Source organism: Prionailurus viverrinus, chromosome D4, assembly GCF_022837055.1.
Source record: "Prionailurus viverrinus isolate Anna chromosome D4, UM_Priviv_1.0, whole genome shotgun sequence".
Lineage (NCBI taxonomy): Eukaryota > Metazoa > Chordata > Mammalia > Carnivora > Felidae > Prionailurus > Prionailurus viverrinus.
This window is the reverse complement of record NC_062573.1, coordinates 89,725,211-89,751,989: the sequence shown is the minus strand read 5'-3', so window position 1 is coordinate 89,751,989 and position 26,779 is coordinate 89,725,211. Positions and strand designations below refer to the sequence as shown.

The 26,779-nt window shown below is 55.1% G+C and overlaps 1 protein-coding gene across 2 annotated transcripts; it reads left to right on the top strand.

Moving 5' to 3' along the window:
* Positions 1-550: 550 nt before the first annotated feature.
* FAM78A (family with sequence similarity 78 member A) lies at positions 551-13,251 on the top strand. 2 transcript variants are annotated; one of them, XM_047830160.1, is made up of 2 exons: positions 551-1,502; positions 12,021-13,251. In XM_047830160.1, exons 1-2 carry the CDS (start codon positions 1,180-1,182, stop codon positions 12,547-12,549), a joined length of 852 nt encoding a protein of 283 aa, XP_047686116.1. In that variant the 5' UTR covers positions 551-1,179; the 3' UTR covers positions 12,550-13,251. The 2 variants fall into 2 exon arrangements, with proteins under 2 accessions (XP_047686116.1, XP_047686118.1); XM_047830162.1 differs by lacking the exon at positions 551-1,502 and adding an exon at positions 9,583-9,588.
* The last annotated feature ends 13,528 nt before the right edge of the window (positions 13,252-26,779 follow it).

Below are 26,779 nucleotides of genomic sequence, written 5' to 3'. Positions count from 1 at the left end.
TGGCACTGCGCCCCCAGGGGGCCGGAGGGACCCGGCGGGGAAGGGGCGCCGGCGGCGAGGCGGTAGGGGCAGTGCCAGGGCGGGCAAGTCCACGCGGCCCACTGCAGTGTAGCCGGTCGCCCTCCCCCCCCCCCCCCGCCACTCCCAGGCCGGGAGGTGTCAGCGGAGATGTCACGGGCGGCGATTATTCGCTGGTGCGCGCGGTCGTGCAGCCGCCACTGACGGGGCGGGCGGAGGTGGGGGGGGGGGTGCCGCCGCCTCCGGGGAGACCGCCCAGAGCTGCGCCGTCAGCTCTGCAGCCCGCGCACACGCGTCGCCGCCTCGCGCGTTCCCCGCAGCAAAGTTCGGCTCAACTTTGAGGCGGGCCTTGACGCCCTGTCCCTTCCACCCCCCAACCAGGTCCTCGGCGGTCGCGGCGAGCCGGGCGGCGGCCCCAGCGCAGCCCCGGAGCCCCGCACGGCGGCGGGCGGCGACAGCGACAGCGGAGGGGGGACGCGGGGCGCCCGCGTGGGGGCGTCGCCCCGCGCCCGCGAGTGGGCGCCGACGGGGACCCGCGCCGCGCCGCGCTCCTCGGGGACCCCGCGGGCGGCCGGTGCCCGGCGCTCGCCTCCTGGAAGCCGCGGGTCGGCGCTCGCCCCCGAGGGCGCCGGGGCCTCCGCGCTCGAACAGAAACTGCTCTTCCATTGATTGGGCCCCGTTGGGCGAGCGGCCGGTGCGTGTGCCCCGAGCGAGCGCGTGCGGAAGGCAGAGGGCAGGAAGTAGGACTTCTGCAGCGACGGTGGCGGCGCGGCGCAGGGGACGGAGCCTTCCTTATTTATGTGTCTGCCGGCGTTCGCCTTCGCCGCCCGAAGACTTCAGGGAGCGTCTCCGAGCTGCGTTCCCCGCGTGTGAGGCACGGAAGGGCTGGCTGGCTGAGCACCATGATTACCCATTAACCTCCAAACTTTCCTTTTTCTTAACCCAAAGAATATCGGTGATTTTTGTCCACTGCTAGCAGAAGAGGAGAGGACCCAGGGCTCTTGAAATGCAGCAAAATCCTTATTTCTAAGCAGGCCCGAGATAGTGATATGCAGACCCCCTCTACTCAGTGAAGTTTTCTATCCTATGGATATCGGTCTTGAGCTTTGAGATTGGAGAGCAGTCCTGTCTGCACTGGGTCCCGCAACCTCCGTCCTTTCAATGCCCAGTTTTCTCTGGGACTGCTGGCCTTCCCTGGAGATCAGAGCGCTGCTTTGTGCCATGGGCTGTATTCAGAGCATCGGGGGCAAAGCCAGAGTCTTCCGGGAAGGCATCACCGTGATTGACGTGAAAGCCTCTATTGACCCCATCCCCACCAGCATCGATGAGTCCTCCAGCGTGGTGCTCCGCTACAGGACACCCCACTTCCGTGCCTCGGCCCAGGTGGTCATGCCACCCATCCCCAAGAAAGAGACCTGGGTCGTTGGCTGGATCCAGGCGTGCAGCCACATGGAGTTCTACAACCAGTATGGGGAACAGGGCATGTGAGTACTGCTCGGACACAAGCTGTCGGGGGTGGGGGGGTGCTGCTCGGGGTGGGGAGCTTGGAGGCCTGGGGTGGGAGGGAAGCTTCAGGCAGCGGTGGAAGCCGTCCCTGTGTCCTCCTTGGCCAGGTGATCTCCAGGGTTTGCCTGGTGATTCGGATCGGGGTCACGGCTCTGGGACCTCTCTTCCTGCTGTCACCGGCCCCTGGGGTTCCTGCGTCCTTCCCTGCGAGATGCTGAGAAAGCAGAGGCTGAGGCTTGGCACCCCCCTCTCGCTCCCCCCCCCCCACCCCGGGGCTCAGGCCTCCCGGAGAGGTCCATGTGGCGGAAGTTAAGGAGAAGACAGTGGAGCCCTCCATAGTTACTTGCACAGGTGCTGGGCTCGAACTTGTCTCTGCAGTGTTTTCACATGCATATCAGGACGGGGAGGTTCGGGGCGGGGGGAAATGCTTTGCTGTTCCGGTGTTTTGTTTGAGAGGGTGGCTCGTTTTAGAAACCGAGCCTTTTCGGTTCAGGGTATAGCGTTTTTCTCTCCCCGAGGCAGAAGGCCGCTTGCTGTAGACATCCTGTGTCAGTGTCCAGAAGGCTCCAGAGGGGGCCCTCACAGCTGAGAGGAGCCCACTGGCCTCTTCCCTCCAGCCTGGGGTCCAGAACGTTCCCAGGACAATGCACGTCTGGGTGCAGGACACGGGGAGCCGGCACCTTCTTTCCTGGCATGCGCTGGGGTTCCTGGGGGTGGTCGTCCCAGTGTGGAAAGAGAAGAGGTGGCCAGGAAGGAAAGCCACTTAGCTTCCAGGGCCGCCTGAAGACAGGGAGGTGAAAATAGCTGTTTCCGAGCACGAGGTCCCTCTGAGAGAGCGAGGCGGGCCCCAGGGACAGCTTCCCAACTGTGCCCGGGCCTGGCGGGGGATACTCTCCCACGGCCAGCCTCTCCAGGTGCACGCTGCTTCTTCCCGGTTCTTCAAGGGAGGAGCGGAGCAGGGGAGCACCCCCAGGACTTGGGCCTTTTCCCGGGTCTCAGGACATCCTGGGCCCCTCGGAAGTTAGAGGGGGCGGGGAGGGGATGGAAGGTGGCAGGACGCTAAATCTCATTGCGTTTCCTTAATGACTCTGAAGTCGTAAGGCAAACGAGAAACGCGGTAAAGCATAAAATGAAGGCGTAAACAGGATCACCCCACAGGGGCCCACGCGGGGCATGTCCCTCCGTCAACCCGATGTCTCTACCCAAGGCCCTTTCATTCTCCAAAGTGGCTTTTAACTCGGTGTGTGTGTGTGTGTGTGTGTGTGTGTGTGTGTATGTGTGTGTGTGTGAGGGGGGGGTGCTGACTTTCCATTGCAAGAAGGGAAACATGATTCTGAGTTATTCGGTGTGGACTAGATCCTAGGAAGCCTTCAGCCAGAAACCTTTTTTGGACCCTGCAAAGGATCCGGGACGAGTGACAAGACACAGGCGCAGAGAGTTTTCTGGGGGTTTGAGGCACAGGCTACGTTCTTCCCGAGAAGGGGTAGGGAAGGCAGAGGGTTTTGCTGACCATGGAAAGATTGGAAAGATCCGAGCGCCGGGAGGAAGTTGGGGGAGAACCAAAGGGGCCGAGTGCCGAGGCGGCGCGGCGGGCACCGAGGAGGAACAGGCCCGGCCGGGGCCTCCAGTTCCCCATCTGCACACAGGGGCTTAAAGCCTCCGCTCTGAGCACTTTCAGGCACTGTTGCTGGAGGCAGGCCTGAGGCCGGAGACCCGAGATGACTTTCCCTTTCTGTGCCAGTCCTTGGTTCCTGGTTAGAGGAACCCAGTGCGCACCTAGACTGCAGTCAGGCAGACCTGGGCGGGCGTCCAGGCTCTGCCACTTTCCAGGGTGTGTGACCTCAGCCACTCTGACCCTCGGTTTCCCCGTCTGCAAGTAGGGCCAGTCATAGTCCTTGCCCTGTAGCTTTTACTGCGAGAATTACGAGAGATGACATTTGTCAAGCAGTCGGCACGGCACCAAGCCCTCGGTGGTCTTTAACGTGGTTATTATGTGAGCGTTCTTCTCTCCTGGGGGGTGGGTGGGGGTGAGCCACGGCGTCCGTAAAAAGTTGAGAATCGTGGCTGAATCCGGGCAGATCAAACTTCTCCTGGGAGTGAAGTTTCTCCTGAGCCCAGGTCTCTCTCTTTCACAAAGCACCCACTTCCTGACTTTTAAAAATGTTAAAATAGCGCAAGTCACGAATGATTTGAGCTCTGCGAGGTTGAAGGCCGTTTTGTGTGCTTTCCATTTGCTTCCTTTTGTTTCCTCCTCTGCCCTGCCCCGCCCCCCCGCCCCCTCTCGGGTCCCCCTGCACCCGCTCTTCCTGCCTCCGCACTCCCGGCTGGGGCAGGACCAGCTCCACAGAGAGGGCAGAACCTGAGGCTCTCTGGACAGGGGCCGTGTGGAGCCATCCCCCCCCCCCCCCCCCCCCCCCCCCCCCCGCCAGCCACCTCGTGTGCCGGGTGACAGCCGCCAGGGCAGATAAGGAGAGAACTGCCCGCAGGTGGCTCTGAGGGGCCAGGGAGAGGACCGTGCTAGGTGACCACCGTGTGGCTAAGACGCTGAGTTGGAAAAAGCTCCACTTACCACTGATTGGCCAAATCGTGCTAAAAAGTGGAATTAGTAGAGAGCACGGCTCCTCCGATCCTGGGCAGACCTCTGTATTCGACCGGCGGCCTCTGCAGATGAGAAGGGCTTGTTTAATGAAAGCCTGATGTCTGCTGCTTCTTGAGCATTGGAAACATTTAGGTGCCATCTTCCCAACCCCAAACGACGCTCTTTCCTGTTTGGTTTTTTTTTTAATATATATTTAACGTTTATTCAATTTAGAGAGAGAGAGAGAGAAAGAGAGAGTCAGAGCACGATCAGGGGGAGGGGCAGAGAGAGAGGGAGACAGAGGATCCGAAACGGGCTCCAGGCTCCGAGCGGTCGGCACAGAGCCCGACTCGGGGCTCGAACTCGTGATCGCGGGGCACGATCTCAATGCCAGGAGCACCCAGCGCCCCCGCTGTGATCTCCAGACCCTGCCCGATGTCTCCGGGAAGGGTGCAAAGCCACCCTCGAATGAGAACCGCCAGACTAGACCCAGACGATCGAGATCATTAGAATGAAACCCACGCCCGGGACCTCAGTGGCCAGGGGAGAGGGAAGCCAGGTGGCAAAGGTTAAGGTCAGGGCTCCCGTTCTCTACGAACGGGCTTGTATTCAAAATATTAATTCCAAATCCTTAACCGGAACCCGTAATACCCTTTGACGTTATCCCTGCTTAAAATTAATCCCTAATCCAGGAGAACTTTACAGAATGACATCCCGGGCTGGAAATATATGCAGTGGAACTGTCACACAAGCCACCTCGGTGATACCCTGACTCCTCCAGAGGAGAGCCATGGAGCGCTGAGTTTCTCCGTGCCAGCTTCACGGGATTCTATATGGTTTTCGGGCCAGCCCACACTGCTTTAAAAGCCACCTCCCCCACCCCAAACTGTTGGAGACACCTGTCTTCACAACCCCATCCTCCGCAATTCCTCAGCCACCACCTGTCAGCTGGCACAGCCTTCTAAGTGACAAGTCACAGTTTCTAGCCCGTGCGGGAGACGCTTCATGTCGTCCCTCGTTTGCCCTTCTCTGAAGCCCTCAGGGCGGCCGGCCCACGGCCAAGGCCAAAGGGCAGACTTGGGGGTGAAGTGGGGGGAATAGCTCAAGAGACAGGGTCTCTCAGGGGGGACAGTGCCACCTCCCCTCACCCTTGTCCCCCTGGTCCAGGCGGGTGCGGATCCTAGCTCCGCCCTCCCGCGGTGCTGTGACCTTGAGACCAGTCTCTTAGCCTTTCCGGGCCTCTCTGTTCCCATCTGTGAGATGGGGAGAATGGTCCCTTCCCTCCCTGGGTTGCTGTGAGGGGTTAAATGAGATAGTGCACGATAAGAGCTCAGCACAGTGCCCGGCACACACGATGCACTCGATCCACGACAGATGTCGGTGTGATAGGTGCTAGTAGTTGATTATTAAATCCGGGATGCCTGGCGGAGTCAGCGGGAAGACTGCTGTACGTAGAGCCGCTCTCTCTTCCGGGGTTGGGTGTCGCAGACCCGCCTACGGCGTGAGAGCCTTGAGCGAGGAGACCTGCAAGGTCCTTCCAGCCAGCACACGGGGGGACACCTGCTTCGGGACCACAAGGAGGCTGGTGGGAAGGGGCCAGGCGGGGGCGCAGGGACTGAGGCCACAGGCCGGTGGCAGGACGCCGGAGCTGGGTGATGAACAGAGCTGCCCGGGCTCCCCTTCCTGTGTCCCAAGGACGTCATGGGGCCCTCCTTTTATGACGAGGACACAGCCTCTGAGACCTGAGGCCACTTGCCCAAGGAGGCTTGCTCTGCTCCAGCGGGTGACCACGTGGCCCCTTCCTGCGGCTGTGGGCCCACACAGAACAATCGAGGACGAAGCTTCCTCTCTGGGACCGGAAGGCTGCCTCCCCCCATCTGCTGGGCCCTGGCGGAGGCGAGGGTGGTGTGGGTGGGAGAGGGAAGTCCTTGTTTCCAGGCTTTGGGGCGGGAGGAAGTGAGGGGGACTGCCCAGCCCAAAGAGAGCTCCCCACGGACCGGCCCAGCCAAGCGATGGCTCCAACCCTCACCTTCCGAGTGCCGAAAACAAAAGCTGGCTGCGCCCGGAGACGTGCGAGGAGGCACCCGACAGCCGTGGCAATCAGGGAAATAACAAATTAAATCCTGAGATCTTCTGTTCTTTGCTGATCGGCTCCGGGTAGAAATGCAGCTGATTCGGTGTTGGGGTTGGGGGGAAATGGACAGCCTCACGGGCTGTTTGAGGGGGTACATACAGTTCAGGCAGCGTCTAGAAGGTGGGTTTGGCTGGCTCTGTTACAATTTCAAACCTACATGCCCTTCAGTGCGGTTCTACCTGTAGAGTTTGTCTTACAGGGACTTTGAGCACCTGGCCCGGGGCCTGGCATAGGGTAGGCGTACAAAAAAACATCTGAACAACAACAACAAATTGCCTAATGTGTGAACGGAAGACCCAGGCCAGAAGGATGTATCTATGAGGATGAAAACTCCAGCACTTGCAAAAAAAAATTTTTTTTTTTTTTTAAATATAAGGGGACGCCTGGGCGGCTCGGTCAGGTAAGCATCCGACTTTGGCTCAGGTCGTGATCTCACAGTTCGCGAGTTTGAGCCTCACACTGGGCTCTGGGCTGACAGCGTGGAGTCTGCTTGGGATCCTCTGTCTCCCTCTCCCTGCCCCTCCCCTCCCTGTGCCCTGGCTCGCTCGCTCTCAGTCTGCCTCTCCAAAATAAAACGTTTCTTTAAAAGTTGTAAAGCATGTAGCGTAGGACCCCATTTTTGTTTAAAAGAAAACACCGTGAGTGGGAACACGTACCGTGGGTCTATGCAGAGAAAGGTCTAGAAGGATGTTTACCAAAGCGTAATGTGGTGAGTAACCTCAGTGAGGTGGGGGCGGGCGTGGAAGACGTGGCTTTCCTTTCTCACTTCATATACTTCTCTATAGCGATTTTTTTTTTTAAAGAAAAACACAGCTTTTACAACTAAAAATTAAGATTAGGCACCATTGGTCCTTTCCAGGGGACATGGTGCTGGGGCCTGGATAAAGGGGGGGTGGGGTGGGCTGCAAAAGGAGTGGGGCTTGGTTTTTGGGAACACTCTGGGAGCAGGCGGTGGGGGGACACCCCCAGACCCTCCCTCGGAGAGCAGGTGCCTGGTGGGAAGGGGCTGGCCTGGCAGGCGGGCACATGGGGCAGAAATCAGGAAACTGGGCTCCCGGTTGCAAACTTTTGCAGAATTTGAACGTTTTGAAAATTGTACAAGACCATGAGATCTGTAAACCTGGGGACCGGGCGAGATAAGCCCTAAGTGCCAGTGGGACCAGTGTGGGCAGAAAAGCCTCGGCCCAAGCAGCCCTCTTGCCCTCAAGCCTCAACTCCTTGTCTGTAAATGAGTTTCTCGGAGCATCTAACGGGCATCAGTTGTGGGATGTGAAATAATATTGAAGTGAACTCAGTTAAGCCTAGGTACAACTGTAATTTAATGTTTATTTTTTATTTTTGAGAGAGAGAGAGAGAGAGAGAGAGACAGTGCGAGCAGGGGAGGGGCAGAGAGAGAGGGAGACACGAATCGCAAGCAGGCTCCAGGCTCCGAGCCGTCAGCACAGAGCCCGACGCGGGGCTCGAACTCGCAAACCAGGAGATCGTGACCTGAGCTGAGGTCGGCGCTTAACCAACAGAGCCACCCAGGCGCCCCGATACAACTGTAATTTAAAGCAACGTATTTATTTGAATGTACATTTGGGGGAAAAAATGTATCTAGGATACTCAACGTGTTATTTCCGTGTGTTTCTTAGGAAAAACCAAATGCAGGTTTTTAAAAAAATGATTTTAAGGGAAACAATGAAGTGAATAATAGTACAGGGAGTATGTAGAATGTAGATGGGACCAAAACGAATAGAGATGGGAAGTTTGGAAACTGTTCTGAGACCCCTGTCTGGGGTCCAGTCTGGCCCTGGGGTCCAGAACTCAAAACGCGGTCAGAGCCCCGGGAGAGGCGGGAGAACCCCGGGGGCGTGAGGGGCCGTCTGTTTTGGGGGCAGAGCCCTTCAGGCTCTTCCGGGCGGCTGGGAGAGGTGTGCTCCTGTCGTCCAAGGCCAATGAAAGGGCCAGCCTCACCTTCCCTCCGAGGCACCGCGCTGGGCATCCCTGGTTTCCTTCACCTCTACCCAGAAGCTTTTGCCCCTGTGATGCTCCCCGGCCCCCAGGGGTGGCCCTCAGCATCGCCTCTACCCTCCTCGGTCTCCAGGGAAGGCCTTTCTAACCCCCTCAGACCCACACCCTCGGCCAGCTGTGATGCTTGAGCTCGTGTGTGTATGTGCGTGTGTGTGTGAGTGTTGGGCGAGGCCTGTGTTGGGGGCCTGTGGGTAAGGGCCTCTGTGTATGTGTGCACATGCGTGTGTGTGTGTGTGTGCGCATGGTTGAGTGAGAGTCTTTTGAAACCGCTGGCTAAGAGCTCACTCAGGTTGCAGGTCCTGGCCTGGCGGCTTTGTGGTTGTGTGACCTTGAGATAGGCCTGTACCGTCTCCAAGCCTCTTGTATAAAACGTGCCCCTCTGACGTGTCCCCAGGGTGGATGAGGAGAAGCACTGGGGGGACGTACATACATAGGGTGCCTGACACGTCCTCTGTGCTTAGGGAACATGACCATTGTCACCGGCGTCACTGCAAGGACAGCGGGTGCTAGGGACAGCTACTCCAGGTGAGACGATGCATGAACGGGGCGGCTTTGGGCACTCTAAACTCCTTCAGGAGACCCCCTTTTGGGGCCCAGGCCCTGAAGGCGAGGCCGGGCAGGCCGCCCACAGTCACCAATCCAGGCCACCAACATTTATTTGCCTACATCCTGGAGGCCTGGCCCCTGCCCTCTAGAGATCATCACCAAGCGATCGCATGGTCATCGGATCACCCCTGTGCATGCTCCAGGAAGCAGCAGGGCGAGGACTGAATAGCAGCGGATATGGGGCCACCTGGGTTGGGTCAGGGTGGGCTTCTCTGGGGGGCTCCGGAGCTGAGCCATGAGGAGCAGTGACCCGCACAGGAGGAGGAGGGACACTGGTCCTGGCAGAAGGCCTCGAGACAGGGGGGGACAGGAGGGGCATGGCCCATTAGAGGAACTGAGAGCGGCTGGTGGGTCTGGAGCCTGGGGAGAGTGTGCGTGCGTGCGTGCGTGCGTGTGTGCGCACGAGGGGTCCTGGGCTTCAGATGCGTTGGCTTTGAGGGACAGTGCAGACAGATTTGTGTTTTGACAAGATCACTCCCGCTTCTGGGAGAATATTGTAGGAGGCAGGAGTAGAGGCCGGGAGACCCGGGAGGAGGGAGGGGTCCTGGCCAGGGTGAAGACAAAGGAGAAGGGGAGTGTGCAGAGGTGAGAGAGAGAGAGTCCAGGATGGTGCCAGGTGCCCAGAGGGTGCAGCGTCCTCCAGTGGCAGGTGCTCTGCAAACACCGATGGAGGGTGCTCTGCAAACATTTGGTGAGTGGATGGTGGATGGGGGTTGCCACAGGAACAGGGCATGTGAGGGAGAGTGAGGAGTCTGATTCCAACGTGTGTGTGCACAGTCCTGGGAGCCTTGCTCACACCTTTAAGTGGCCTCTGTGCACCACAGCCCGCCTGTGGGACCTCTGCCGTGCAGCAAGGAAAAGGTTCGGTGTGTGCAGGGCTGGGGTCCCACCTCGCCCCTCTCTGCCATGGAGCAAAGAACTGAGGATCTGCTTTGAAGTTCAAGGTCATCCCAGAACAAACAGGGAATCTTGGAGGAGGCAGTGACTGCATGCAGTTCGTTCCTTTCCAAGCATGTATGATCCCCAAACTGCGGAGGTCACAGAGGCTTCAGATCAGTCAGGGCTGGCACACCTCTAAATGCCCCCCAACATGGTTTCTGGAAGCTTCTACGTATTGCCGTTTATATGTTTATATCAATACATCTAATAATCACAAAAACCTTGCAAGGTGGGTAGGACTATCCTCAGTTAACTGATGACAAAACGGAGGCTCAGAGACTTGTAACTTAATCAGAGCTAGTAGCTGGACTGAGGCTAGATCTGGGCTGGCGTGTGTCCCCCAGAAGTTGTTCCCTTAACTGCATTCACTCCCACCTCATCGACTAGGCGAGGGCGGCGGGGGGGTGGCTGGGGCCCTGGGGAACAGAGGCAGCCCATGCGGGTCTGTGATGATTGGAAGACAAAGGCCCCGGAACCTGATTCTGAGTAATATCCCACATGAGACACGACTGTCTGCTGGCTCATAAGGACCGTCACCCGCCTGTGACTGAGCCGAGGCTCGGGCATTTGGAGGCTGGGGAGGAAAGGAAACCTGAGGCTGGGGGAGAGGGGGGCCGCTCTGGTGCTGAGCCCCACTCCCTCAAAACAAGCCAGCTCTTAGGAAGTGAAAGACAGCCACTGAAGAGTAAAGTTCCTTTTGCAAGTTTACTTTCTGCCTTAAAAAAAAAAGAAAACCTTTTGCAAGCGAGTACGGTCACCGTGAGAACACAGAGGGGGTGCTTTCTAGGCACCTGGACACAGGTGGGGCAAAGGCACAGGCTTCTAAGAAATCCAGGACAGGGACCCTAAACTCCTTTTCCGGCCCGTGATACCCACCTTCGAGGAGAGCCGGGTCAGCGGGCTCACGACCTGCTGTGTGGGTGGCCTGCCCGGCCTCGCCTGCCCGTGACTGCTGTGGCCTGTTGGCTTTCGGGGACCGGTGGGGACTTCAGAAATGGGAGGTCGTTTGAGCTGCTGCCCCAGTTCCCTGGGAGTTTGATGAGCTCAGGGCCCCGGGCAGGAGATGGCCTGGTAGGCAGGTGTTACCCTAATTTGTGACTTTTTCAATGAAATGAAAACAGAAATGAAATAAACAGGAGAATTAGCAAAATCACATGCCTCTTCATCCCTCCCAGGGTGGCCCCAGGTTTGCTAATCGCTGACGTGAAGCAGTGCATTTTGGTAGAGGGGTGCGTCTTTTTGTAGCGATAAGTTATGCCCAATGAAATTCACCATCTGAACCATTTTTGAGTTGGGTGGCATTAAGTCTATCCACGTCGTTGTGCATCTGTTTCCAGAACGTTCCCATTTTCTCCACCTGGAACTCTACACCCATTAAACATTGACTCTCCGCCCCCACTCCCCTGGTATCCACTGTTCTACTTTGTTTCTATGAATTTGATGACCCGAGGGAGATCTCCTATACGTGGAATCATACAGTATTTATCCTTTTGTGTCTGACTTATCTTAGCATGATGTCTTCAAGGTTCATCCACGCCGTAGGATACTGCAAAGTTTCCTTCTTTTTCGAGGCTGAAGAATATTCCATTGTGTGGACAGACCCCATTTTGTTTATCCACGCTCCCGTTGATGGACACTTGGGTTTCTCCCACCTTTTGGCCACTGCGAATCCTGCGGCTGTGAACCAGCACGCGTCGCAGGGAGCAGCGTATTCTGGAGAGGACCGCTGGCTTCCTCGGCTGTGCCGAAGTCTGGGTGCAGCACGTCCTGACCTTTGGGATCACAGGGGCTCGGGTGGGAGTGGCCCTGGATGAAGTCTGGCCGCCTGGGTCCCAGGCCCCACTGCTTGGGGAAGAAAAATCCAGCCCCTGGCTTCACTCTCTTTATCTGCCGGGCGCACGATGGACATGAGTGTTGATGAGTGTTGATGCCCCAGACGCTGCTGTGCTCCCAGCCCCCCCGGGAGCACGTGTCCCCAGAGTAACTTAGGACAGGTTGGTGTCCCCTTCCGCCTGAGAGCTACTGTCACAGTAACAGTTGCCGTGACCGAGTTGAGATGGTGCAGGAGGACAGGATGTGGCTTTGACGGGGGCTGTGTCTGGGGGAGCCCAGACGTGACGGTGGCTGTCTGTGTATCATTTGGTGCCGCCCTGGCCCCGCGAGGTAAGCCTCAGGGATGCAGCCTTGTGGGTGGCCGACTGAGTAAACTGGTCTTCCTGTCCTCAGGTCCAGCTGGGAGCTCCCGGACCTCCAGGAGGGCAAGATCGAGGCCATCAGTGACTCAGACGGGGTGAACTACCCCTGGTACGGCAACACCACGGAGACGTGCACCATTGTGGGCCCCACCAAGAGGGACTCCAAGTTCATCATCAGCATGAACGACAACTTCTACCCCAGCGTCACATGGGCCGTGCCCGTCAGTGAGAGCAACGTGGCCAAGCTGACCAACATCTACCGGGACCAGAGCTTCACCACGTGGCTGGTGGCCACCAACACCTCGACCAATGACATGATCATTTTGCAGACGCTGCACTGGCGTATGCAGCTCAGCATCGAGGTGAACCCCAACCGGCCCCTCGGCCAGCGCGCCAGGCTGCGGGAGCCCATCGCCCAGGACCAGCCCAAGATCCTGAGCAAGAACGAGCCGATACCGCCCAGCGCCCTGGTCAAGCCCAATGCCAACGACGCTCAGGTCCTCATGTGGCGGCCCAAGTACGGGCAGCCGCTCGTGGTGATCCCGCCCAAGCACCGGTAACGGCCAGGGCGCCCTGCTAGGCTAGACTCGAATTATAACGCTGCTCCTACCCACACCCACACGGACTCTTCAGTCATTCAGCAAAATACAACCACTCTACCTTCTCGAGCGGGCGGATCTCACTGTGCAAAGGCCCCGGGATGGCCTCCCCCAGCCCTCTTGGCACCTGCTTCCTTTCGGGAAGGGGGAGGCCCGGCCGGGACACCTGACCCCACGTGCCCCTTCACCTCGGGTCTCCTCTCCTGGCAGTTCAGTCATTCACTTGCAAGCCTCCCCGAATCAACTGCTTTTTCAGTTTTTCTTCTTCTTCTTCTTCGTTTTTTTTGTTTTTTGTTTTTTTGTTTTTTGTTTGTTTTTTAAACACCTCTTTACGAGGTTCAGGGGCGGGAGGAGGCGGAGCTGGTCATGACCCTGACCGGCACTGCTGCTGATCTGTGAGTGGCGGCTCCCCCCACCCCCGTGGCAGCTCCCTCGTCCCCCCGTCACGCGGCCTTACGTAGACTCGCTTTGCCAAACTTCTTCTGCCTTAAGCTGAATTTAAAGGAAAAAGCCCCAAACCGACAAAGAAATAGGATCTCTTTTCTACCGGACTGTTCACCTTCTGCTAGAGGTGAGGGAGGGGGCAGGGCCAGGGCAGAGAGAGAGGGTGCCTGGCCCCTCCTCCCGGGTGGCTTGCGGGGGGGGGGGGGGGGCAGGGGGACAGATTTAGACCTAAAACCAGCTGCTCATTCTTTCGTTTCAGCAGAAACGAAACCAGACAGACCACCTAAAGACCCCCCCACCCTTCTCTCGGGCTCAGGTGGAAACCCCCGTGCCCCACCCCCCCACCCCATACCTGTGCAGAAGGGATCTGGGCTTTCCTCCTCTCTCTTCTTGGCAGCCTTAACTTGCCTGGGGTGGATCTGGGAGGAGAGAAGGAGGGTTGAGCCCGGGGGATTTTCGCCATTCCTGTCCTCAGCACCCAGCCACAGATGGGTCCGCCTTTCCCTTTTCCGTCCACACTGGCCCCAAACGCCTGGAGGGCCGGCCACCTTGAGCCAGATTTAGTTCTAAGGTAAGAAAGGCGGGTGACTTCCCTCCTGGCTCCTTCTCAGGGGATGCCCCTCCCGGGGGCTCTGGGGGAAGCTGCAAACGGGCTCTGGGCGCCAGTGTCGGAGGTTGGGGAGACGCTGTCCGCCGGGGGGCGGTGGGGGGGGGGTGGTCCTGGATCTGGGGAGGCCGGGAAGGCTGTCGGCAGACACCCCTCTGCTGCTGATTCTCAAGGAAGCAAAGCGGGGCCTCGGGCTGGCGGGGGTCACGTGGGGCCACGGTTGACAGGCATCGGGGCCACTCTGGAGGCTGGTCGGGACAGCGTGGCCAGTCTGGAGGGCCACCTTCCCTCGGGTCCAGGGCCCTCCGGAGCCCTAGGATGGTCCTGAGCGACGCCGAGCCTTCTGCCTTGAAGGCTGCTTGCGGGACCTACAAGGGACACCCCACGGAAGCCCCCCTTCCTCCAGCCATTTCACCCGGCCCTGGGTTTCAAATAATAATACCCAAGCACAGAAAACCGTCAGGAAAGAAAAAGCGTTCATTTCTGCAGCCGATGAGCCACTTGGACGAGCCCCGGTGACAGCGTGGGAGGATGTGGGTCACCTTGCTCTGCTCCTTTATCCACGTGGTGGTATACTTATCCAAGGGGTGCTTCACGTCCAAACTCTCTCTCCAGCCCCGCTCCCGACATCAGGCCCACAGCTGTCCCAGAACAACGGGACTGTGGTTGCCTGCGCGATGCCCGGGAACCCCTGTGTCAGGCCTAGGACCTTCCCCCTGTGCCCCTTGGTGTGTAGAGACCCAGTCGCCCGGGGAGGCCTGAGCCTCGAGTGAGAGGGACGATGGGTCCCAGCTCTACCTCTGGGGAAGGGCCAGGCCAGGAGCGGGTGGGCGGGGGGCCAGGGTGACGGCGTCCTGATGCCGTGAACAGGACCTGGCCTCCTGACGGAGCGGCCCTTCTCTGCACTCAGGTCTTTCTTGCACTAAAAAAGGAGGAAGGGCCCTGGGCGAGGGGTCAGGAAGCTGGAGTTCTGGTTCTGGGCTGGGTCACCACGAAGGGGATCTTACTGTGCTAGGGGGTGGCCCTGAGCTGCTGGGGGCAGCGTCCCGCAAATAGGCGCTCGCTGAGCGTGAGCGAGCCCTCCTGCCAGGAGCCGGCGCTGTGCCCACCCGAAGGGGGCACGCCTGCTGTGGCTGCCCGCCCCCCCACCCCCCCCCGCATGCCTGGGCCCCAGCTCACCTTGCTCCCTGACTCACCCTGCCCCTCCTGTACCCCTTTCTCTCTGTCCCTCCCGGCCTTTCTGAACACGGGGCTGGAAAGACCCTGGAGAAACGGCAGGTCTGGCCAAGGACACTGGGCTTAGCTTGGGTCTGGTCCCTGGGCCTCCTCCCTGTCGGGAGCACAGACCCCAGGCTTCTCACCTGGGTCCCCAATCCCTCCGGTGTCCCCGTTTCCTGGCGTGGACACACTCCTCCAGCAATAAGGACCATCCGTGGTCGTGGAGAGTACTGTGAAAACAAACCAATGCACTTACCAGGAGGCACAAGACTCTTGAAGAACATGTAACATTAACCTTTTTGAAAAACAACAAATATTCACAAAGAGAAATAAAATGTAATTTTAAAGTAGGCCTGGCTAGGGTCTGGATGTTTCTAAAGTGCTGGTTCATTTTGGGGTCCACGGGCCTGTACTGCGGCCACAGGAGTGAGCGTATTTGGAGGTGGGTCACCTTATTGACGCGTCCTCCGCTGTCTGCAGCCCTGGGGCCTCAGGTCCCCGCCCAAAGTGCCCCTGGCTGTGCCCCGTGGTGAGGAGGGACCGCAGGCTTGAGGTGGAGGCAGGACTTGAGGGCGGCTTGGCTTTCTGGAAAACAGAAGAAACCGTGGACAAGGGGAGTTAGTGTTCAGATGGGGCCCTTACCCCCTGGACCTTGCAAACCTGTCTTCGCGTGGAGAAGCAGGCATCAGGGCAGTGTCAGTCTAGAACGTGGCCCTGTGCCCTGCCCCCAGCCGGCAGGTGACGGAAGGGGGTTGCGTGGGGCCCAAGCCTGCAGAGTAAAAACTTTCTTTTGCTGAGAACTTTCTTATGAAAGGACGGGAGGTGGGTGAGCCCAGAGGTCCTGGAGTGGGTGTGGGCTCTGAGGGCGGGCCATGGATTCCAGGCAATTTGCACCAGTTCGGGTCACACACCAAGCCTCTCCGAGCCCCATTTACCTTGTATGGAAAGTGGCGATTCTTTGGGTAGCTGCCTCCCAGCTGACGTGGTGAAAACACGGGTCCTACTCAGTTTCCCAGGTGTTAACTTACTGAACCCTCACAAAACCAGGTGCTATTGGGATCCCTGTTTTACAGATGAGGAAACTGAGGGACAGAGGAGTCGACAAGCTGCCCAAGGCCACGCCTCCGGGAAGAGGCAGAGGTGGAGTTTGAACCCTGGCCCTGGAGCCCAAACCCTTACCGCTGCACGCGCACGCTCAATCTTGGCTTGTTGCTGCGAAGCATACATTTGGTGCTCAATAAGTATCGATGACTATTAAGAAAGCCCCGTGCCTTTGGCTCACTCCATCCTGGGCTTCCCCGGGCAGGAAATGCCTCTCCCCTCCCACAGGAAGGTTCTGTGCAGCCCTCAGTTCCCTGATGCCCACAGTGAGTCGGGCCCGGGGCTACCCGGTCAGCTGCAGACCGCAGGCTCACCCCTCAGGGTTGGCGGCAGCCTTTCAGCACTGCCCCGGAGGGCAAGGCCCCCCCCCCCGCCCCCGCATTCGCTCTGGGCATCGGGGACTCGGTTTCTTCTCTGGGTTTTCCACGCGGCATCCACCCAACAGCATTCTGCATCCTGTCTCCTGGGTCTGAGACACCAAAGCAGGAAATTGCATAACAGGCCCCTCTGGCCGCCCTCCACCCAGATGGCTTATGGGTGGTTCAGTTCACTGCCGAGGTTTGGCTTTCGGTTGTCGAGTTGGCTCCTGAGCTCTGCCTCTGGGAGTGCCTGGTATGTGTGTGTGTGTGTGTGTGTGTGTACATGTTCATGCGTGAACACAGAACAGGGGTGCAGGCCTAGCCAGCAGTGGGAGAAAGCCGAGCTGGATCACATCCGGATTAAGCCAGAGTTGCTCAGGTTTGAACCTTCAGGCCGGCACACAGCTGAGGGTGCTCTGAGGGCACCCCCACACTGGGGGTAGCCTTTGGGAGGGGGGAGTGTGTCCGGAGGCTGGCCATGAGTATAGCGGATTCCAAGTGGCATTTAGTCACCCAGTGGAAGCCCTCCCGCCTCTCAGGCTGATAGCAGGTTAAATTTAGAAGTCCCAGACTGGGATGAGACGCAGACACCAGACTCGAGCCAGCTGTCGCAAGGTCCCCTCCAGGAGCGGGGCCTGGGCGAGCCGGCTGTCTGGGCTGGGCCGGGCCCACCCGCCCCGGGATGCCTGGGAGAAGCAGGCACACCAGGACCCCACGCGCAGGCTGCCTGTCACCTCTGGCCCCTTCTGGGGAGAGCCCAGGCTCTGGGCTCTGGTTCACTGTCAGGGCTTCAGTCCATAGAGGAAACACCACCTGCTGTGGTCCAAGAGGAAGACAGCTTAATGGGAACTGCAAGGGCGAGGGCGGCCGGAGCCGTCAGGCCCCTGGACGTTTCGATCGGCTCACATGTGCCTTCTCACCTCTGGCTCGACTTGCCTCTCGGCCATCTTCTGTCCCGCCGGGCTGGCCCCACAGACATTGTTTCTCACCTGGCCGGGGCCTGGGGCCGGCCACTGCATTAAGGCAAATACCGAAGCACCGTGCACACACCCTATCCAAAAGGGCCCGCGCAAGTCCTCAGCGTGCGGCTAAGTCCTGCAAAGACGCACATCCAGAGCGAGCGCTTCGGGGCTGGAGGGCCCTAGAGGTGCCTGTCACCGCTGAGCACACGGAATACAGAAGGGAAACTTTGACAAAGGAGGAAACTGGCCCTCAGAAAGGGCTGCGGGACTTGCTGGAGGTCACTCAGCTGGGAAGCTGCAGAACGGGGTGGGTTTCAAACAGCCGTGTTTCGCCCTCGCTCGTCTCTTCTCTCCCGGCCACAGCACTCCAGTTCGACCAGACCGCCCGTAGCCGTTTTTCTGACAACCTCAGCGCCGGAGGCCACCCCACCGTGTGGTGCCAAACACCAGCCAGCAGCGGCCCCGCGGACACTGGAAGATGAAAATTAAGTGCAAAGAGAACACATCTGAGCGAATGAGCTCCGTCTCCGCGCTTGTGTCCGGGGAGGCTAACCCGCACGAGCAACGTGGGGCCAGGCGGACTGGAAGGCAGAGACAGGATCCGTTCCTCCGCCGGCCCGAGCCCAACTTAGGTCTGAGTGCCGCTGCCCCACTTCATATTTTATGGTCCCTTTTTAATCAGACAGATGACGGGCGGCGGTATTTGCAGCGAGCGAGACGCAGTCAGAAGCCCCGCGCTATTCTTGGCCATAACTGGCTGCCACTTGTCTCGCTAAGTGAGGTCGGCCGGTTGCCTGACCTCGCATGCCTGGGTTTCCTGATCGGCAGGCCGGGACACGCACACCTACTCGCCCTCCCCGCGAAGCACAGCAGCTGCGCCCAGTGTTAACCCTGCACGCAGGGCCGCCTCTGACATCAGGGACCAGAGACTTCCTTTCTTCAACATGGCTAACGTCACCGGCAACATCCAACATCCCAACGTTACTGGGTTTATTTGGGATTCTCAGCATCCTCGACAAACTCCTACGGAGTGCCAGCCAGTCAGGCAAGTGGATTTCAGTGTTGTTTCCTCAGCTACATTGAGCTAGAGTTCACACGCCACGTTTTTTTTTTTTTTTTGATGTTTCTTTAGTTTTGAGAGAGAGAGAGAGAGAGAGAGAGCATGAGTGGGGGAGGGACAGAGAGACGGGGAGACACAGGATCGGAAGCAGGCTCCAGGCCCCGAGCCGTCAGCACAGAGCCCGACGCGGGGCTTGAACCCGCGAACCGCGAGATCGTGACCTGAGCCGAAGTCGGACGCTCGACCGACGGAGCCCCCCAGGCGCCCCAAGACCGAGTTCACGTATCAAACAGCTCGCCCATTTAGAGTGTATGGTTCATTGGCGTTTATTCACAGAGTTGTGCAGCCAGGACCCCAACGTTGGAATGTTTTCATCCCCTCAAAAGGAAACCCCATCCCTGTTAGGTAGCGCTGTCCCCACACCCCAGCCCGAAGCGCTCGCCCATCTCTGTTCTGTCCCCGTGGATGTCCCTACTCTGGCCACTCCGGCGTGAATGGAAATAGACCCCGCGGGCTCGCCCGTGCCTGGCTCCCTTCCCTCGGCACGTTTTCGGGGTCCCCGTGTTGCAGTGTGCATCAGCGCCCCCTTTTTGCCAGATATGCTTGAGATCATCTCCTGCGTGTGAGGCCCTTTGCTAAGCGTTGGGGAAGCAGCAGCTTGGAGGCTGCTGTCCCAGGGAGACAGCTCGCTGTGCCGCTGTCTGCAGGGGGCCCGACCTGCCGTGGAGGATGCGGGCTTCTCGGCCACATGAGGGAAGTGGGGAGGAAGGTCGTTGCAGCCACAGGAAGCAGAGCCACCAGGGAGGGGCCCATCGCTCTCTGTGGGCTCTTAGCGCCCCCGTGGGAGAGGGCGCCTACCGACACCCCTCCGCCCAGTTAACTGTGTGGTCGTAGCTCTTTAAAGGCACTGCCACTTGTGGACGAAGGAGAAGGTTCCGGGAGGGAGGGGAAGAGCCCACATCCCTGCAGGTCAGGAGGGAGTTCTCCGGGCTTCTGGGACCGCGTGGCCTCTCACTTCTGATATACACCTGCCAAAAGGGAGGCGGGAGGGGACGCAGTGAGCTCACCTGGGTTAGCAGGCCTGCGCCGCCCCTCCCTGCCTGTGTGACCTTGAGCAGGTAACCAGGTCTCGGTTTCCTCAGTGGGCACAAGAGGGGTTCCTCTCCTCACAGGACTGTGGCGGGCGTCCAAAGGTTAACAGACACGAAGGAAGCAGAACGATAGTATCGGGTACACATCAGGTGCTCAGGAAACTTGACCCACTGATACTGGTTGGCCCCTGGGCCTGTTTCCTCATCCGCAAGACGGAACTACAGTGCTTTCTTCGTAGGGAAGGACTCAGTGGGGTCAGCAAGCAAAGCCCTTAGCGCAGGGTCTCACACGTCAGTCAGGCGCCCCATGGGGGGTAGTTGTTGTTGACCTTGCGACCAGATGTTAAAATGGTGTTCTTGTCTGCCCCCGTCTCAGCCCACGTAGGAGGTAGGAAACAACGCAAGTGGAACGGCCCCACCCTCGGCCCCCCTCACAGGCCACCCACGCTGGACGTGCCCAGGGACCCAGGCGCACCGTGGCCCGCCTGGGTCCGCTCCCTGCGCAGGGGTGTGAGCAAAGTGCGGTGGACGGGGCAGGAGAAAGGAAGGCCGCCCTGCGGAGGGCTCTCTGAGCACCCTGTCTTCCTCGGGATGGCCGCTTCACTCCAGGCCCTCACCGAGATGGTGTCCCTGCCAGCCCGTCTCTGCGTGGGCTTGGCCTCTGCCCACTGGGTGCTAAAGGCTCAGTTAACGTTCACCACCGACGCTCCTATTGGAAACCATCCCCAAGAGCTTAGTTGCATGGTCCTGCACCATGCAACTCAAGGCTGGTTCCACCGCCTGCCATCTTGGTTTCACTGGTTTCTTCTGAGCGTCGTCAGCGCCCTTGGCCGAAAATGCAGATGGGCTATTATTTATTATTGTGACAACATACTCCTAAAATTTCCCATTGTAACCACTTTTGAGTGGACGGTTCTGTGCCATTACGTACACGTTGTTGTGTAAACATCACAACTGTCTGTCTCTGGAACTTTGTCACCTTGCACAGCGAAAACTCTCTACAACAGCTCCCCTCTCCCCAGCACCCCTGGCAAACAGCTCTCTACTTTCTGCCTCTGGATGGGACGTATCTAGGGACCTCATATCAGTGGGATCGTAATTCGTCTTGTGACTTACTTCGCTCAGCATCGTGTCCTCAAGGTTCATCCATAGTGTAGCGTGCGTCAGAATTTCCTTCCTTTTTAAGGCTGGTCCTTACTTTCCAGGCTTTTCGGTCTGAGCCGTGGGTCTCAACTACCCAGAGGCATCCTGGGATTACAGCCTAGTCCCCGCTGCTCGAAGTGAGTCATCAATACACCAGTAAATTACAGAGCTGTACAAGGAAGTCCATGTGTGGTTCATTTTTGGAAGATTTCCCTCCCCATCGGTTAAAATAATAAAATTCCAAGCGCTTCAAGAGATAAATTTTTCTCATCTGGAAAATTCCCTTAGCTGGAAAACGCTATTTTCCATGAAATGAGGTTATTTCTAGGCATGAATAAGGAGGTAAGAGTAGGAGGAAGCATTTGGGACGTGCTTAGCCAAGGTGGACTCCAGGGTGAGCTTTGAGAAGGTCCTTTACCGTATCCTCAGGAGCAGGTGTTTATAGGTGTAAACTTGGGCTCCCCCAATCCTCTTAATCTGGGCACGGCTCATCCCAAGATGTGGTGGGGACAGGAGGGGGAGCCCCAGAGGCTGCGGCCAGGGTGCCCCACTTGACCACCGGCCGGTGTCGTCATCACGAATTACTGGCAGAGGAGGCATCTGCCCTGACGTTCAGTGATCATGCGGTTTGCCTGCAGACCTGTCAGCAACGGAAAACGAGCTCTCTTTGGGACTTCTGGAACCTCTCTGATCCGTGAGGAGTTCGGCACTGCGGGGCCTCAGAGAATAAGCCTCGCGGTTGGCAAGGCGTGAGCACCAGGCACCGGCCTTTCACTGCAGAGCCGTGGATTGGGTGGTTAACGTGGCACTTATCAGGATGTTGTTACGTGGGAGGCAAAGGGACTTCCCTGCAAACGGCCGCTTCCTGTAAAGGTTACTGAGGGGAGGCTGGCACGAGCTCTGCAGCTGTCCCCTTGACAGGCAGCACCACACCACAGTGATGTGCCACACGGATATGCTCCGTCCCCCTTTGACGGATGAGACTCCAACTCCCTGCTCCCAACAGGAAGCTGATGATCTTATAGAAACCGTGGGTGTGAGAAACAGCGGTGGGGTTGGCCATAACTGGTCGTGTGATGGCCACGAAACACAGAAAGGTCTGAATCCTGCCCACGATCCGTCTTGCTCTCCTGGGAGGTCTGAGGGAGGCAGATGCCCTAGGAAGAAGCCCCACTTCCTTTTTAGCTAGACAGGGGTTTTGAAATCCAGCCTGAGAATCCAGAAAGCTAGGTCCTGCAGAGCAGCTCTTCCTTCCCATGGCCAAGCCCCTGCAACATGGCACATCATTCTGGCTGCTTGGAGGGCAGGTAGGAGGAACTAGACAGGGCTATCCGTTCTACCACTCGTATTCAGCCTTGGGCACAGAGCGACGAAGCAAGAAGAAAAAGCAAATGCATAAAGAGTGGCGCCTGAGTGGCTCCGTTGGTTGAGCTTCCGACCCTTGATGTTGGCTCAGGTCTTGATCTCAGGGTCATGAGTTCAAGCCCTGCATTGGGCTCCACGGTGGGCATGGAACCTACTTAAAAAAAGTGCCTTAAGGGGAGCCTGGGTGGCTCAGTCCGTTAAGTGTCTGACTGTTGATCTCAGCTCAGGTCATGATCTCACGGTTTGTGAGATCGACCCCTGTAGGGGGCTCTGCGTTGACAGTGCAAAGCGTGCTTGGGATTCTCTCTCTCTCTCCCTCTCTCTGCCCCTCCTCTGCTCACGCTCTCTCTCAAAAGAAATAAAGGAACTAAAAAAAAAATGTTAAGGAAAAAAGAATTTGCAGTGAAATGGTAAATTATGTGTGCAGAAAATCCAAAACAACAACAACAACAACACACACACACACACAGAATTAAGCAAATTTAGCATAGTAAGAGGTCATGTGGCCAACAAATATGAATCGGTTACATTTCTATCTGCCACCAATTGTTCCGGTATCATTTGCTGAAGACGACTCTTTCCCCACTGACCTGCCTCTTCACCTTTGTCAAAAAATCAATCGTATTATGTGTGGATCTATCTCTGGACTTTCTATTCTGCATAACTGACCTCGACACAGAATCTGAAGCAGGCTCCAGGCTCTGAGCCGTCAGCACAGAGCCTGACGTGGGCTCAAACTCATGAACCACAAGATCATGATCGGAACCGAAGGTGGATGCTTAACCGACTGAGCCACCCAAGCGCCCCCAACAGTAGGTTCTTCCCTACTTCCCAGATGCTCCTTACCAGGCCAAAGAAGTTCCCTTTCACTTCTATTTTGTTGAGAGTTTGTCGGGAACAAACACTGCGTTTTATTGAATGCTTTTTCCGTATCTATTGAGATGATCACATGTGTTTTCTTTTTTACTCTGTTAATATGCTAAATTGTACTGAGTGATTTTCAAATGTTAAACCAACCTTGAGTTGCCAGAAAAGTCCCACTTGGTCATTATGCATTTCCTTTTTATCCATTGTTGGATTGGATGGCTAACCTTCTGTTAAAAATTCTTAGTATCTTGATGAGTGATTTGTTTGTAGTTTTATTATATATCTTTGTTGCGTTTTGGTATCAGAGGAATGCTAGTCTCCTAAGATGAACTGGGAAGTATTCCCTTCTCTTTAATTTTCTGGAAGAGTTGTATTTAATTGATATTGTTTCTTCCTTAAATACTTGGCAGAACTCACTGGGGAAGCCATTTGGATCTGGAATTTATTTTATGGGAAAAATTTGATGATAAATTCAATTTTTTTTATAGCTATTGGGCTATTTAAATTATCTATTTCTTCTTGAGTGAACTTCGATGATTGTGTTTTTCAAGAAATTTGTCTGCTTCATCTTAGGTGAGCTTACTGGTATAAAGATGTTCATAATATTCCTGGTTATCCTTTTTAATATCTAAGAAGTTGTAGTGATGTTACCTTTCTCATTTCTGACACTGTATTTTTTGTCTTTTTTCCCTCATCAGTCTGGCTAGAGATTTATCAATTTAATTGATTTTCTTAAAGAACTAGTTTCATTGATTTTTCTTATTTTGTATCCTATTTTATTCATTTCAGCTCTGTTTATTATTTCCTTTCTTCTGCCTATCTTGGGTTTCATTTACTTTTCTTTATCTACTTTCTCATTAGATAGCTTTCTTCTTTTTAAAATATAGGCATTTAGTGCTATGAAGTTCCCTCTAAGTACTGCCTTAGCACCACAAATTGTGATTGGTTTTGTTTTAATAAATATACTTAAAATTATTTTCTAATTTATTTTAAAATTTCTTCTTTGAGTCACGAGTAATTTAGAAATGTGTTATTTAGCTTCTAAATATTTGGGGATTTTCCAGATATCGTTCTCTTAATGTCTTCTAATTTAATTCCACTGAGGTCAGAGAATATATTTTATATGGCTTGATTCTTTTCAAATTTATTGAGACTTGTTTTATGATTCAGGATATGGTCTATCTTGGTATCTGTGTACACTTGAAAAGAAAATATATTCTACTGGGGTGCCTGGGCAGCTTAGTCAGTTAAGTGTCTGACTCTTGATCTCAACTCAGGCCTTGATCTCGGTCAGGGTCATGGGTTCAAGCCCCACCCAGGGTAGAGCCTGCAAGAAAGAAAAGAAAGAAAGAAAGAAAGAAAGAAAGAAAGAGAAAGGAAAAGAAAGACAGGAAGGAAGAAAATATATTCTGATACTGGGTAGTGTTGTATAAATGTTGATTATGTTGAAGTTGGTTGGAAGTGTTGTTCATGTCTTCTATAGCCTTATTGATTTTCTGTTTACTTCTATCAGTTATTGACCAGGTTATTGAAACCTCTGACTGTAACTGTGGATTTATTGGTTTCTTCTTGCAGTTCTAATGGTTTCTCTTCATGTACTTTAAATCTCTGTTGTTAGGTGCAGAAACATTCAGGATGCATGATAGATTATGAAACGACTGTGTATTCCCTGATAATATTCTTTGCTCTGAAATCTACCTTATTTGATATAGAGCCACTCCAGCTTTTCAGAAAAATTTATGTTGGCATGTTATCTTCTTCCATTCTTTTTAACCTACTTGTGTCTTATAGTTAAAGTTTCTTATAGACAGCATATAGTTGGGTCTTGTTTTTTAATCCAATTTGACAATCTTGGCATTTTGATTGAGAAATTAGACTATTTACGTTTGTTGTACTTACTGATATGGCCGGGTTTAAATCAACTGTCTGTTTATTTTCTATTTGTCTTATCTGTTCTTTGCTCCTCTTTTCCCCTTTTTCTGCCTTCTTCTGGATCAGGTTTTATGATTTCATTATATCCCCTTTGTTGGCCTATCAGCTGTACCTTTTTGTTGTACTATTGCAGTGGTTGGTTTGAGGTTCACCCACACACATTAACCTGTCATAGTCTGTCTTCAGTTGGTGTTCTACCATTTGGGGGTAGTAGATAAACCCTACAGCAGTATGCTTTCATTTCTTCTCTCCCTACCTTTTTGTTATTGTTATCAGACATTTTTCTCTACATATGTCATAAAACCCATAATGCATGGTTTTTAATCTTTGCTTTAGTTATCTTCTAAAGAGACTTGAAAAATACCTTCCAAAATCTTTATACTTACTCATGCAGTTACCATTTCTGATGTCTTTCCTATTTCTTCTCCTAACTCTCCTCTCTCTTTCAGGGACTCTCATTTCACATATTATTAAGCTGCTTAAAGTTGTCCCACTTTTAGTGATGTTCTATTCCAACTTTTTCAGTCTTCTCTCTTTGTGCGGTTCATTTTGGGTCATTACTATTGCTCAATCTTCGATTTCATCAAAACTTTCCTCTGCAATGCCTAACAGCCTCTTAGTGCCATCCGGGACATTCTCATCTCAGACATTACAGTTTTCAACTCTAGTTTGATTTGGGTCTTTTCCATGCCACTATGTAACATGTTCAGTCTTTCCTCTAGCCTCTTAGACGCACAGAATACAGTTTTAATAATGGCTTCAAAGTTCTCGATGACGGACTTTATCATCTGTGTCACTTCTGGATCAATTTCAGTTATTTGATTTTTCTCAGTGTTGGCCATATTTCTCTGCTTTTTGTGTACTTGGTACTTTTTTTAATGTTTATTTTTGAGAGAGAGAAACAGAGCATGAGTGGGGAAGGAGCAGAGAGAGAGAGAGAGAGAGAGAGAATCTAAAGCAGGCTCCAGGCTCTGAGATGTTGGCACAGACGTGGGGCTCGAACCCACAAACCACGAGATCATGACCTGAGCGGAAGTTGGATACTTAACCGACTGAGCCACCCAGGTACCTTGCATACTTGGTAACTTTTGATTGGATGCTGGAAACGGGGAAACTTACCTTGTTGGGTACTGGTAGTTTTGTATTGTTGTGAGTTTCTTGAGTTTAGTTCTGGGATCTTAGTTGGAAATAGTCTGATTCACTTGGGTCTTGCTTCTAAGCTTTGTTACATGAGGTCAGAGTGGCCATGTGTTTAGGACTAATATTTCCCTGCTACTGAGGCAAAACCCTTCTGAGTACTCTACCTAAAGCTAGGTGAGTTATGAGGATCTCCACTTTGGCTGGCAGGAGCCAGCACTATCTTCTGCCCTAAAGTTCTGAGGATTCTGCCGCTAGACCCTTCATGTTGCTTTCTCTCCATAGAATTCCCTCAAATGTGCACACCGATCGCGACTTAGCCAATACTTTAGAGTCCCTCTGCAGAGCCAGAGTCCTCTCTGTGGAGCCCTCTCCTCTCTGATACCTTGTGAACTCACAGAGATCACTGGGCTCTACTCGGACTCTCCTCCCCTATGCTGCTCTGGAAATGTCCTCGAGGCGGGTAACTGGGGCAACTGGAGGGCTTACCTCTTTATGTCTTGAATCTCAGGGGTCAGCATCCCTTGCTGTTTGACGTCACCCATCTGGAAAACCATTTGACCGAATTTTCCGTCGGATCAGAGTGAATCCAGTACCTACTCATCCATCTTGCTGGAAACAGGAAAGCTCATCTCAGCTTACTTGGGAATAAAACAATCTGTGGGCCAGTGTCCCCCATTTCCACATCTTCTAGAGGAAAAGAGCTCAGAAACAACCTAGAATTGGAGGAATCAACGGGTTTCTTAAAAAGGTATTACTGTAGCCATTTCATAAGAACCTCATGATTACTAGAGAGAAAAGCAATGATAATTCTACGGTTCGTTAATTCATCCACAGGCAGTGACCGAAAACCATGAGCAACTCAAGACAACGGCGGTGCCTGCAGAAACAACGCGGTCCTCGCC

Bases quoted from the DNA above. Each gene is read 5' to 3' on its own strand.
- FAM78A (XM_047830160.1), top strand. From the start codon at position 1,180: ATGCCCAGTTTTCTCTGGGACTGCTGGCCTTCCCTGGAGATCAGAGCG. The intron at 1,503-12,020 runs GTGAGTACTGCT...TCCTGTCCTCAG, and splicing joins CAGTATGGGGAACAGGGCAT to GTCCAGCTGGGAGCTCCCGG.